We start from the raw sequence: 12,335 nt of genomic DNA, 5'->3' as shown, positions 1-12,335 counted from the left end.
CAGGTCTTGCACATGATATTCCAAGGTCAATTCCGAGGTCTAGCCCTTGAACTATACGTTTTCTTCGGCTGAAAAATCTCTCATCGACAGGCGTCTCGCATTGTCGAGTTCACAAAGGGAATATTTCAACGTGGAAAGGTTTCTGGTTGTTTTGGGAATGAGTTGAAAAGTGGCTGACAAATTCCGTGCAGAAAATATCCCCACCGACTCCGGGGTGTTTGTAGCATCGGACACATTTCCTGGAAATGATTATTCCAATGAATCCCGGCTCCCACAATGAGGGGGCATAACTTTGGGGTTGTTTTCAGTTGAGTACGAAGTAACGGGTGGCTCAGTAACAAAGTTGCGAAATGCTCAACCATGCCGAATGGAAGTTACCCCCAGTTAATTCGATGTCGTTGCGGCTGTTTTTGAAAGGAACCGATAAGTAACGGAATGAAACAGCAGAGTTCCGCATCCTCTCGCACAGAAAATGCCTTCCACAACAAGAAGAAAGGGATGGGGTAACCTCGGACAAATCATGCGTTCAACTGAAACGAAAATTCTTCTCGCGCGAAAAATTCATTCACTGTAGGCCTTTGATCGTAAATCATTCGATTCAAAAGGTACGGGAAATTCTCCACATTTCTTGACAACTTTCCACGAAGATCCTATTCGGAATTTATTCATCGTTTTTTCCCATAAAACTACAATGATATATAATCATTGAAGCCATGTGTCTCAGTAGTTCATTTTTATCAGGAGGTTTGTGATTTTTCATCCCTATTTACCGTGGGTGTATTTGGTAAACTTGTTTCATTGTCGACGTTTCCTTTCCTCGATGTTGAAAAGGAAACTGACGCATTTACACATCACTGTGTATACAACCATAACGTTCATAACATATTCAAAATCAGGTATCCCTTTTTCCAACTCCTAACAGGATCGTGAAAGGACTTGTTTTGAAAGGATTTCACTTCCGGTCGTGGAGAAATGTAAATTCTCATGTCAAGGTCATTTCCCATTCTTTGTATGGGAAAACGCACTATTATCCCTAAAAAATCCTATACCCTTCAAAGAGAACTATCAAGGTCCTCTCCCTTCATCCATGAGTATCGTATATCTTGTGCTCCTTCTGAATATATTAAAATAATAGGCGCACATATGCATGGAACAAACATAATCCGATTTGAACGAAATGAGATTCAGCGGCTTTCTACTGGGGGGTTTCGCTCAAAATCCCAACTAAAAAAAGTCATTATGACGAAAGTAAGGAACTTTGCAGTCGTTTCACCACTCTGAAACGTTATTAAACAGTTTCAAGCTGAACAATCATCATTTTGACAATTTATAGTCAATCAGTTCAAAATTAACAAATTTCCAGAACTGCGGATTCCTTCATCGCGTATTTCTAACAACTACTTCAAGTTTAGGAAACTCTGGGGAACCTGGTGAAGGAATGCATTGCCATTGATATAGCCAATGCAAAAAATGCCTTGGACAAGGAACTTCTAGAAGTTGGGAGGTAATCTAACCCAGATACTGAAGTTCATTAGAACTCTAGTATTGGAGGGCGAGCTATAGACCACGTGATGGCTAGAACAGCTCTGATCGGGGGCAAAATAGATCTTAAGGTCGCAGTGCAATAAAATACCCTTAAATCTACAATCATAGATTTGAGGCGTACATCTGATGAAGATCAGTCAGTTGGAAGCGTCATTTTCGCCATTCAGATGATGTTGGATTGATGTGACCGATACTTGATGATAATTCATAATTAAAACGAGTTATTTAACCCTTACACGTGTTTCGCTTTCACAGTGGCATCTTCAGAGGGGCGGGAAGGTAAACTGAATCATTTCCTTGATTTTCCATATCACGCTAGCCCCCTCATCGACTTTTACTATTCTACAAAAAATTCAACCCCTATTGTTGCGACTAATACGACAGACAGTACCGCTGTCTTCTCCTGGAACCTCAGCTTTGCATCTCAAACGTCATTAAATAATAACAACAGAGCCGCATCCTGCTCTGTGGCATTGATTCAGTAATAATGAGTAATTAGGGTGAGACTCAAAACGAGCTGCCTCGATTTTAGTGCAGTAAGGGCACACAGCGGCAGTTCAAAGGTGGTGCTTCCACAAACCTGGGAAGTGTCTGGTTAATATCTATGCCACGGACGTAATTTGGATGAATAATTCAATAACAACGTATCAATATTCATCAGGAATACATACCAATAAATTATTTATGGGTTCACTCTACTATCCCAACGTAACGTGACTCTGCCTTCTTTTGTCATTCAACTTTTTTGTTGGATTATCGATAGAAAAAATGAATAACCATTAAAACAGTATAAATCGGTTTTATTCATCGAAACTACCCATTACGATTCGAGAACTTGCACCGATTCAATGTAACGTGTCATTTAGGGGATGTAACATGAATATAGGGGAATTCTAGAATAATTCATAACCCCAGTAAGGTTCACGTAATCCAGTGTGATGGAAATTAACTCTCAAAATGAGGGATGAATGTGACAAGATCCGAATTCGGTTGTTGATTCCATTCAAACCCAGAGTTCAAACGAACTATGAATGGTTTTCAATGAAAGCTTCTCGTTCGAAATATGAAGATTAGCTGACGCTGAGCACGTCAGTTTTATCTAAAACGTGGATACTCGAAAACAACCCCCTACACGCTAAACTTAAGCTCATTGTTAGAGGATAATATGGTATTGGTATTTTGGCATGTATATATTATAAATGCTCGTTTATACTCAATAATGTACTTTTAACGGTAATGCGTTATCGATTACCCATTTTCCGTTCATATTTCCAAGAAAATAAACAATAACCGCCAGAGATTGATCAGTTGTCATTGGATATACCCTCGAAATGAATTTAGTTAGCGAGCTTTCAGAATAGTTAAGCTTCCATTGATGAATTGAACGAGGAAATCCATCATGATCTAAAAACCGAGGGCATAAATCAGATGCGAAAAACATCCTTTGAAATATATCGAACTTGTCCTGAACAGACTGTGTGTACATTTAACGAGGTTTCGTCGACAAAACTGCAAGATTACTTCCAGTCATTTAGTTCACAATTTAAACGAGTATTAATTGCGATGTTCAGTATCTATTTGAAAAATAGGTTTTGTTCGTCTACAAGGGCCATGTTCTGCCTGTCATATGCATATGAATAACAAGAAATTTTTGATTAAGAGCACTCTCCTCTGATGAGGATGCCTGATATTTATTTACTTTAAAACATAATTTCTGATTGACGGTGTAATTTTCATTTTGCATTTGCCGTAAAGTGAGAGGATACTGTAGAATCGAATGAATAACTCGAATGCTTTGGAAACTCCTCGGAGTTTCTGTAAAACGAGATTAATATTAAATTTGGTTATGTTTGACTTGCCATAATATATTTTGACGGGTTTATTCCTCTTAGAAAAACTTTCCATTTCATGAACAACGAAGATTTTGGAACGCCTACAAGCAAGGAATGTTTTCATTTGCGGTAAACTTGATTAAAACGTCTTGTATTGTTAACTGTAGAAATCTCAGGCAGAAAACACGAGAACTTAAAGTGTACACTCATCACAAACGCTCCATATACCAAATCCCTCATGGAAAGAAGTTTTTCAAGTGCTTTCTTTCACACATAACACTCAAACTTGCAGCATCTAAGGCAAATAATTCTCGTAGCTATTTCATGTAATGATGCCCAGAAGGTAGTTGAAGGCCGTGGATGTTTAAAAAGAGGGGTTCTCAAGAATTCTATTTTCATACGGGGTAATGTCGCCTAGATAGGGCTGGTTTCAATTCGGAATCCACCTCGGGGCCACAAAGCGAAGCGATAATTCCGAATGGGAAGATATCAAATTGGCTCCTGATTTATGTACCGAGCGGACCTGAATCCTTTAGGTCCTTTTAATGTTTGGTCCAGGTTTGTCGTGTATTTCTATTTTGTAATTAAAGTTTCTTCAGGTGCAACACAAATGAAATTGCTGCATTATTCGTTCTACTTTTCATTATGAAAGGTTTTTTTGAAAAATGGTTCTTCATTAATGGTTTATGAATTGAACATGAATGCCGGCAGTTTCAATTGTTGGTGGTGCCTTGTTTGGAAGGAAAATACGGTCTCAACTATAATGAATTATCATTTTTATTGGGTTGCCATATATCCTACTTTCGTCCTGCTCAGTTCCATCTCTTCGTAAAAGTGTACATAGCATCCATAATGAAGAGGAATGGTTTATCATCCCATAAGTCTCTTTTACGGCAGCTCAAACCGCAGCTTAGAACAATGGGAGTCAAATTGTTCGAATCATTTGTATTCGGCATGAGTCAATATTATCCGAAAACTTTGAAATGTACGCTCCGGAGGATACTTGGTGATTAGTTTGAACTTCGATAAATGCTTGAAATATGGGCCTCCAGAGAGAGATGGGAAAATGCGATTTTTCCGCATCGAGAAACATTAATTTGAGTGCGCCGAGGTTGTAGCTCAAGAAGCGTCCATCAAATCAAAAAAAACTCTTACTGGAACACTCAACAATTTCCCTTGATTCCCATAATTTTTCCCATTCATTTGTAGCGGGTTACAAGGTTGGTGAATGAAAAATCAGCCCCACTTGTGCTACTCAGAGGTCTAATAATAATAATAATAATAAAAGTAGTTTATTGTAAACATTATTATAAATGGCCATCGACCGAGGTCCTTCAGCCTGTGAGTCAATTTTCCCTTTTTTTTACAATTAATTGAGTGAAATTACAACCTTAGATATAATTGAGAAAGTTTTAGTTGCTAATTTGTGGTGTCTTCGTTGTTGATCTGTTGCAGTGTCTCCCATAGAGTCATAGCAGGGTATCTGAATCTGTTGTGATTTTCTTCGCGTTGAATGCAGAACTGTTTTAAAATGCTGAAGTTTTTCTTATTCCTGCAGAATTTCTTAGCTAGTAGTTGTAGTCTTTGATCTATTGGAGTAATTTTGGTAGTCTCATATAAGAGGTTGTTGGACGGATTATAGAGAGGGTTTGATGGGTGCCTCAGCTTTGTGAGTTTTCTCAGTGCTGTTGTTTCTGTCACTTGTAACTTTTTTTGTACTGGATTTCTGCTGTTGAGGAATAGTATGTGTCCATATTCAACAAGAGGTCTACAGATCATTTTATATATTTTGCTAGCTGTATTATGGTTTATGCCCTTTTGTTTATACGTAAGTCCTCTGAATTGGGTTGCTCTGGAAACCGTGGCTTTTTTGATTAATCCTGTGTGGAGGTTGAAATTGAGTTTACTGTCGAGATTGATTCCAAGATATTTGACACTATTTTTGGGTTGGATTGTTTGATTGTATAGTGTTATATTCGGAGAGGTACCTCTTAATCTATGATTGCAGATCAGGAAATGGCTTTTTGATGGATTGGGACGGAGTCTCCATTTATTAAACCATAAGGATGTCTTGTCTGTTAAAGCTTGTAGTTGTTCCATGGCATCTTTTATATTGTTGGCATGACTTACCAACACTGTATCATCTGCAAATTGTAACATATAGCATCTTCGGTTAATATATTTTGGATCGCTGTTGAAAATATCAGCACAGTATAAGTTGTAGAGAGAAGGGGATAATGGAGAACCTTGTGGTAGTCCTCTTTCTGGTGTGAACTCGCCTGATAGTTGGTCGTCGATCTTCACTCTCAGAGATCTATTCTCAAGCATATTCATTATTATACGTGTGAGGTAGTCAGGGGCATCGAAGGTATAGAGTTTGTAAATCAGACCTGAATGCCATACACTGTCGAATGCTTTGTTGATGTCCAAAAAGAGTGCTGCACTTTTCCCTCCTTTTTGTCTCGTTGCTTGTAGATTGTTACTTAGGACTATCAAAGGGTATATGGTTGAGTGATGGTCTTTAAAGCCGAACTGATAGTCAGGAATTTTATTGCCCATAGTTGTTTTCAATCTATCTAAAATTATTTTTTCTAAGTTTTTGCCCAAGTTCGAAAGTAGAGTGATTGGTCTGTAGTTTGATAATTTGGTTTGATCAGATTGTTTCTTAGGTATTGTGATGATAGTCCCTGTCTTCCATTCCTTTGGAAAGTAGTGATTTGAAAGGCAGTACTCGTATATTTTGATGATGAAATCGTGTACTTCTTGGTCTAGTTTTCTCAGTATGTCTTTTGTGATATGGTCATGACCAGGAGATGTGTTTTTGCCCTTTTTCAAGATTCTAACCTAACCTAACCTAACCTAACCTAACCCTCTGAATTTTCTTAGTTAGATTTGGAAAGTGTGATCTTAAATGTTTCGATGAATCTGGGAATAACGATCTTTCGTTTCAAAATTGCGGCGTTTTGTCAAACAACGCGAAATAGTTCGACCAACAAAACTTAAATTCGACGTTTTTTGCGACTATCTCGAATGTTTCATAGATTCTCAAGCTGCTCAATGTCTTTCGGTGCGGTTTTTCCTCTGGGCAATTTATCTCGAAGGAAAAAAGCGAGAAGGGAAGTTCAGGCTGTCTTGTCGAAGTCGTAAGAATTTCGGAGTGTTATAAATATCGTTTGTGTGAATAGAGACGGAAACTGATGAAAGTTGCCAATTGGAAATATCGTTTTTGTACGGTTGATCGTCGCAGAACGGTTCTCCTAGTTTTTTTTTTATTTAAAGATCATTACATTCTTGTAAATGAGGCTTCGAGATAGCACGTCGAGAATTGACGTCTGATTGTTCTGAAAAACGCTGCAAATTTCACAGAATGTGGGTCTTGAAAAAGATTTCATGAGCTGCCTGCATCTCCCAAGTTTCATTATTGGAATTATTTGAAATTGCCGGAAGTGGAATAACATTGAGCAATTAACTGATGAATCCTATCGAAAAATCGGCGTCTTTCTCCATCTTCGCTCAAGGGCAAGCTTCCTTTCAATGTATGCAATTGCAGCATTCATGAAGGGCATTAACTTCGGGCTGTTAGACAATAATACCCTGATAGATTAAATTTCCCTGGCGCCGAATATTATTTTGCGCGATAAATCCCGACAGATTTTATCCTATAAAGTAGCGAATGAATCGCCAAAGTATTAACGTTTACGATCTCTATGACGGATTTTCGAATGGAAAATCATTATTATTTCCCATAACAGTTCCCGCTGCTGCATTTGCAGAACGAATTCCGAGTAGGAAGAATGAACCAGTGGGCATATTGAATCGCTAAATCTCTCCTATATATAGTAGTTCAATTGATGCTTGTGGGATAGCGTGCTATTAGAATTTTTTCCTCGGCCTTCGGGGGAATCGCGTTCCTTTGGAAGTTCCGAGAAATTGAACGTGTTGCGCTTTCTTGGAAAACGAGATTATAACGATTTATTTTCGCTGAAGTTAAGGGGTAACCGTACCCTCCAAGATATAAACCAATTAAGATTAGGTATCACGTAATTAAGTGTCGTATATTAGATGATCATAATGAGAGTATAATGAATGAATTCATTATTTTGAGAGCCTTTCAGCCGCTAAAATTTCGGGGGATTTCTTCAATTTTCATAATGCTCAACGTCATGAAATATGTTGATATGTTGTCGCATGATTGAAATGACTCTTAATTGACTCGTATCTTACAGGAGTGCCTGTCTTCCTGAATTAGCACCCTATTCACTCTATGAGTAATAAAATTATTAACCCAACCAAAACACGTGAACAACACTAGTCACACGAATGATTTTTCCTTCGGGATCTGCCAGTTTTCACTTGGATTCACCACGAAAATTGGGTGTTGAATTTCACGAGTTCCAAGTCAATTAAAAGAATTGTATGTGGGAATCAAGCGGTATTGTTGAAACACACTTTTCATGACGAAAAGCTCAAACAATGAGAAATTCAGCCAACATCTGCAATGAGCTCTCAATTCGGACTCAAGTTCTCGTGTTGCTGGCTGTACATGCCTCTCGTTCATGAAATTTTGAACGGTTCTCAAATATTAAAGAGCAGCTGATGGACAGCAAATCCATTTTGAGTGTGGGATACCGTATATCGCCACATACGTACCTTATTTCTGCTTTCACGATGAAGTTATGAGCGTATATAGATTCTAGATTGGAATTTCCTCGGAAAATATTCAGACACCTCGTGAATATTTCCACACGAACAGATAATCCTGACAACTGACGTATGGGATCAATTCGATCAGAAGTTCAGTTATGGGAGTATTTGATTATACAGGTTGTGAATCCGGTCAATTAACAGAGGTGAGAATGATTATTTAGGACAGATTAATTTGACGATCCTCCTGAGTACACAGAACTACCTATGATTCATATAAATTTATATAAATATTTTTCATTTAATGTACCTACCAAACATTTTTCCTATTTGCAAGTGTTCTTATGGTCTCAAATTTATGTGGCTAAGTGTAGCCTTTCAAAGCTCAGCACACTCCTCCCCTGCCACTGTCTTGTAAGGGGTTAGTTCCCCTTTTTTTCTGCCCATACATACCTATGCCAATTCCCTCCCTCACTTTCCCAAAAACATCCATAATTCAGCCCAAATGGGTAGTTATATTTCATCTCGCTCGATTCCGTTTTCGGAATTATTAACGAGGAAATTCTCAGGCTTAGTCTTTCAGAATATTTCAATTTCCCTAAAACATGCGTTGACGAACGAAGTTGTCGAATTAGTTTGGCGACGGGGGCTCAAAATTCGTTCGAGATTGAATTTCACAGATGCCGGTTGTAATTGAAAAGTTTAAATTCGCTTTCGATACGAAAGACTTGATTAAAAATTGGCAAAATTTGAAATCAGCCGACAAGTAATATTTGTTTCGTAGTGGAAAAACGTAATTAGGAGTTTCTCACGTGATAAAATTCGCTGGATAGCTGGAGATTTCATTTGCACGGGATAACACGTTCATTTTCAATCGCTTTCTTATTGACGCAGTCCTAAGAATATCACATCTGGCACACACAATTCAACGAGTGAGTTATTTGACTTATTTGGCATCAAATGATGCAGTAAAAGAGTTCGTTAAAGGGAGGAAAACAGACAACCAGTGGAAATTATCGATGAGAATTGCGCTGTCGAATTCAACACTTTATACTCGGTTAAATTGGAAGTCTTTCAAACAGAAGGAATAGTTTCTGCACATCCAACCTCACTTTTCTGGAATCTTTTTTCACTCTAGGAAAATTCTCAGTATAAAAAATATGCTGAAAATTACAGGTGAATCACTTCTCCTTAAAATATTGGACTTTTCATCATTCTTAGACTCAAGTGAAAGGGTAAACGATTCATGCTGTCGATAACATTCAGTGGAATGCGGAAAAATGCTTTATCATGCTACCCATTCTATCCGAATTATCTAAGATGCTCAGTACTTCCACTCTACACCATAGGAATTCTATGTGAATTGTGTTGTTAATCCAAGGATAATTGCTAGAAACCACCGAAGGAATTTAATTCATCACACAATCCAGGGGGGATAATACAATTCAAGGAAGAGCCCTAGCTAATCTACTCCAATTAATGAAGAAAGAATATTATAGTCGATTTGAATGGCTGTGGATATGCATGACACAATAGACTTTACATCGAGTCCTGTGTCTTGAGTACAGGGATGGAATAGGCTGGAATGACAGAAGTACATTTCATAATACTTCTCTTTCAATGGAAATTTTTTTCTTGGTCAGGATTACTAAAAAACTCTTCTTTTATCTGTGAAATATTCTTTTCTGATTAGTTTGTGATGCAAATGCGATATGAAAGTAATATTTATGGGTTGATACATACATACTACTCAGGTTCGTGATTGAGAAATCGGATTTTAGTGCTCCCCTTCGTCAATACCGCAGAATAAGATTGGAGATAACGTAAGGCGTGAAATATGGAAGGTTACAAAAGTAATTCCGCTGTGCGCCACATTTTTCCCTCTAAATACAAAGCCCATTGCAATGGGGCCGTGATTCAGCTTTTCATTTGCATTGCGAATAAAATAGGTCACTTCTGACGAATTATCAGGAGCGGAATTGCATAGTCAAGGAATAAATTGAATTTTCTGATATTCAAGGATTATTCGCGTAATCAGGAAGCTACGACACAACTTGAAAAATTCAACAGGAATATCTGGAAATATTTCCTCCCGTTGGAACATACCGGGAAGTGAATGGAATTCAACGCATTTTAATAGGGTAGTCCGAACCGTTTTTCGAGATATACTGGGTCATACAAAAACACGCGCAGTCGGGGTTGCAGGAATAATTTTGAAATTCTGTAAGGTGTTTGTTGATATAAAACAGGTATATCTTAATAATTGTAATATAAGCTTGGTGTAACCGTTCGAATTTTTAACTGACCCTATATTTTTCGGGATTTTTCGGATGTCAACACGTCCATATTTGAATTCCAATGCATTTACCAGCTAGTGCTATTGACTTCCCCAGTTTATTGAGATCACGTTCGTTCTGTAGCGTGAAACAATATCCTATAAGAGAAATATTATATGCCCCATTTTCTTGGTTGATAATAAGAAGAATCCTTTATTCTCTACGTGTATCTTTTTGTGATAGGGATAAAGCCACCTAACAAAACATTTTCCAATACAGCGTGGCGCAGTCGATAGTCCCACTGAAGGAATAATTCTTTCAATTTTATTATTGGCAGAGAAGGAATGCCTAAATCCTGTTTTTTTTTTTGGGGAACAAAATTTTATATCTTGGTTGTTATGCTGAATTGTTCATTGTATCTGTCCTGGATAGTATTTTGTTTTTATAACCTATTTGAAATGCTGATGGTGGCCAATAAATTCTTCTTGATAGAGATGAAAATTTAGCACTCCCTCCTGTCCCAGATGTCTTCGGCAGTTTCATTAAACGGACAAATTGGACTAATTCAGAAATATTTTCACAACTGGAATAACTCATTGTGGAAAAATGATCCTTTCAACGCTTTGGGGGTGCCTCCATAATCTGCATCCGGAACTAAAACGTATAATTTTCCGACCATTCTAAATCAACCACTGTTGTGAATGCGGAGGGACACAGGACCGCAGTGGGGCTGAATTGATCATTTTTTCAAATCGCTCTATTGTTATTTATGTTGGAGTTGGCAGGAATGAAGTCGTGTAAGAGGAGATAACGAATTTGTGGTAATAGTTTTCTGAAAAAAATCATCGAAAGTTCCATGTTCTGTTCTGAATTCAAATAATTCACATATTTTGTTTTTCCAGTTGATTTTCGACATAAATGGCCAAGTGGCATTGTTCCGCGACCTACTGATCCATATTGGACAACCAAGGGACTGTCCAGAATTGAGAGAAAAAATAAGGAAATTACGAAGAACGTGTGTCGAAACTTGTAAACACACTAGCCAACTCATTCTACCGCATTTACGTAGGTGAGACGTAGAGATCGTTTACACTCCCATAAGGACATTAGCTAATGGTTTCCCTTGAAGTATTTGATTTGGCAATCTAATGTTCACTTTTGTCGTTTTTCAGTTCAGTGGCTGAGGGTTTTCCGGTGGATAATCCCCACTTAGTTCTACTATTTTTTATGTCACAGCTGTTTCTTCGAGAACTCACTAAGTGCCATCGACTAGTTCAGATAATACCAATGGACATGACTGGTTATTATGGTGAGTACCCAAATATCATAAAAAACCTTCATTATGAAAACTATATTATGTATTATTAAAGTATTTTTAAATAGAAACCCTTATTTTGGTGACAGAAATTGATAGACTGCTGCTCAGTCATTTTTCTATATTTTTTTATTACAGTGATGAAATCCATGAATGACCAAATCATTCTGAGCCAGAATGTTCTATCCATTTCTGGCAGAAAAAGTTAGTTTGCCCTTTTAGAAAAACTTTTTGAAATGTTTTTCATTGCAAGCAAATTCATTGGGGTGTGAAAATTCTTCATCAAATAAATTGATTACCCTTCTTGGATGTGGTGGTACATTTACGTTCCTTTGATGAAATTTCCAATCACGACCTGGTATCGCACATAATCAAGGAATGCCTTGTGCAATAAAGCCAGACCGTGCTATGTGGCTATGTTCACAATATCAACTATAATTGTTTATCGAAGTTAACGTTGAAATGAATTCCACCAACCTCCACTCATATACTTGGTGAAATTAAAATGGGAACACGTATAGTGATCATTTTAATTTTGTGATGTATGTTTCAAATACTGAGTTGAGTTGAGTATTGTTCCAGGACGGTACTTCTATTTTATCGTTATTCCTCGAACTTTTTGTAAAATCATTGTAGAGAACGCTCCCTACGCAACATTCCTAAATAACTGATCGAATGAAAGATAGTTTTTTTTTCGAGCATTCTAATTTCGAATGCAGAATT

At 37.6% G+C, this 12,335-nt stretch overlaps 2 protein-coding genes across 5 annotated transcripts in view; both read left to right on the top strand.

Annotated features, from left to right (window-relative positions):
- The window catches only part of LOC123322145 (myosin light chain kinase, smooth muscle), a 235,247-nt gene that overhangs the window by 80,761 nt on the left and 142,151 nt on the right, over positions 1-12,335 (top strand). The gene's annotated exons all lie outside the window — the stretch shown is intronic.
- The window catches only part of LOC123322147, a 36,894-nt gene that overhangs the window by 17,909 nt on the left and 6,650 nt on the right, over positions 1-12,335 (top strand). For both annotated transcript variants that reach the window (XM_044910000.1, XM_044910001.1), the window contains exons 2-3: positions 11,200-11,366; positions 11,470-11,606. In XM_044910000.1, the coding sequence (XP_044765935.1) occupies positions 11,200-11,366; positions 11,470-11,606 (304 nt within the window). The remainder of the gene's footprint in view (positions 1-11,199; positions 11,367-11,469; positions 11,607-12,335) is intronic.

Source organism: Coccinella septempunctata, chromosome X, assembly GCF_907165205.1.
Source record: "Coccinella septempunctata chromosome X, icCocSept1.1, whole genome shotgun sequence".
NCBI lineage: Eukaryota > Metazoa > Arthropoda > Insecta > Coleoptera > Coccinellidae > Coccinella > Coccinella septempunctata.
The sequence above is the reverse complement of the archived record's forward strand: the minus strand, read 5'-3'. Positions and strand labels throughout refer to the sequence as shown.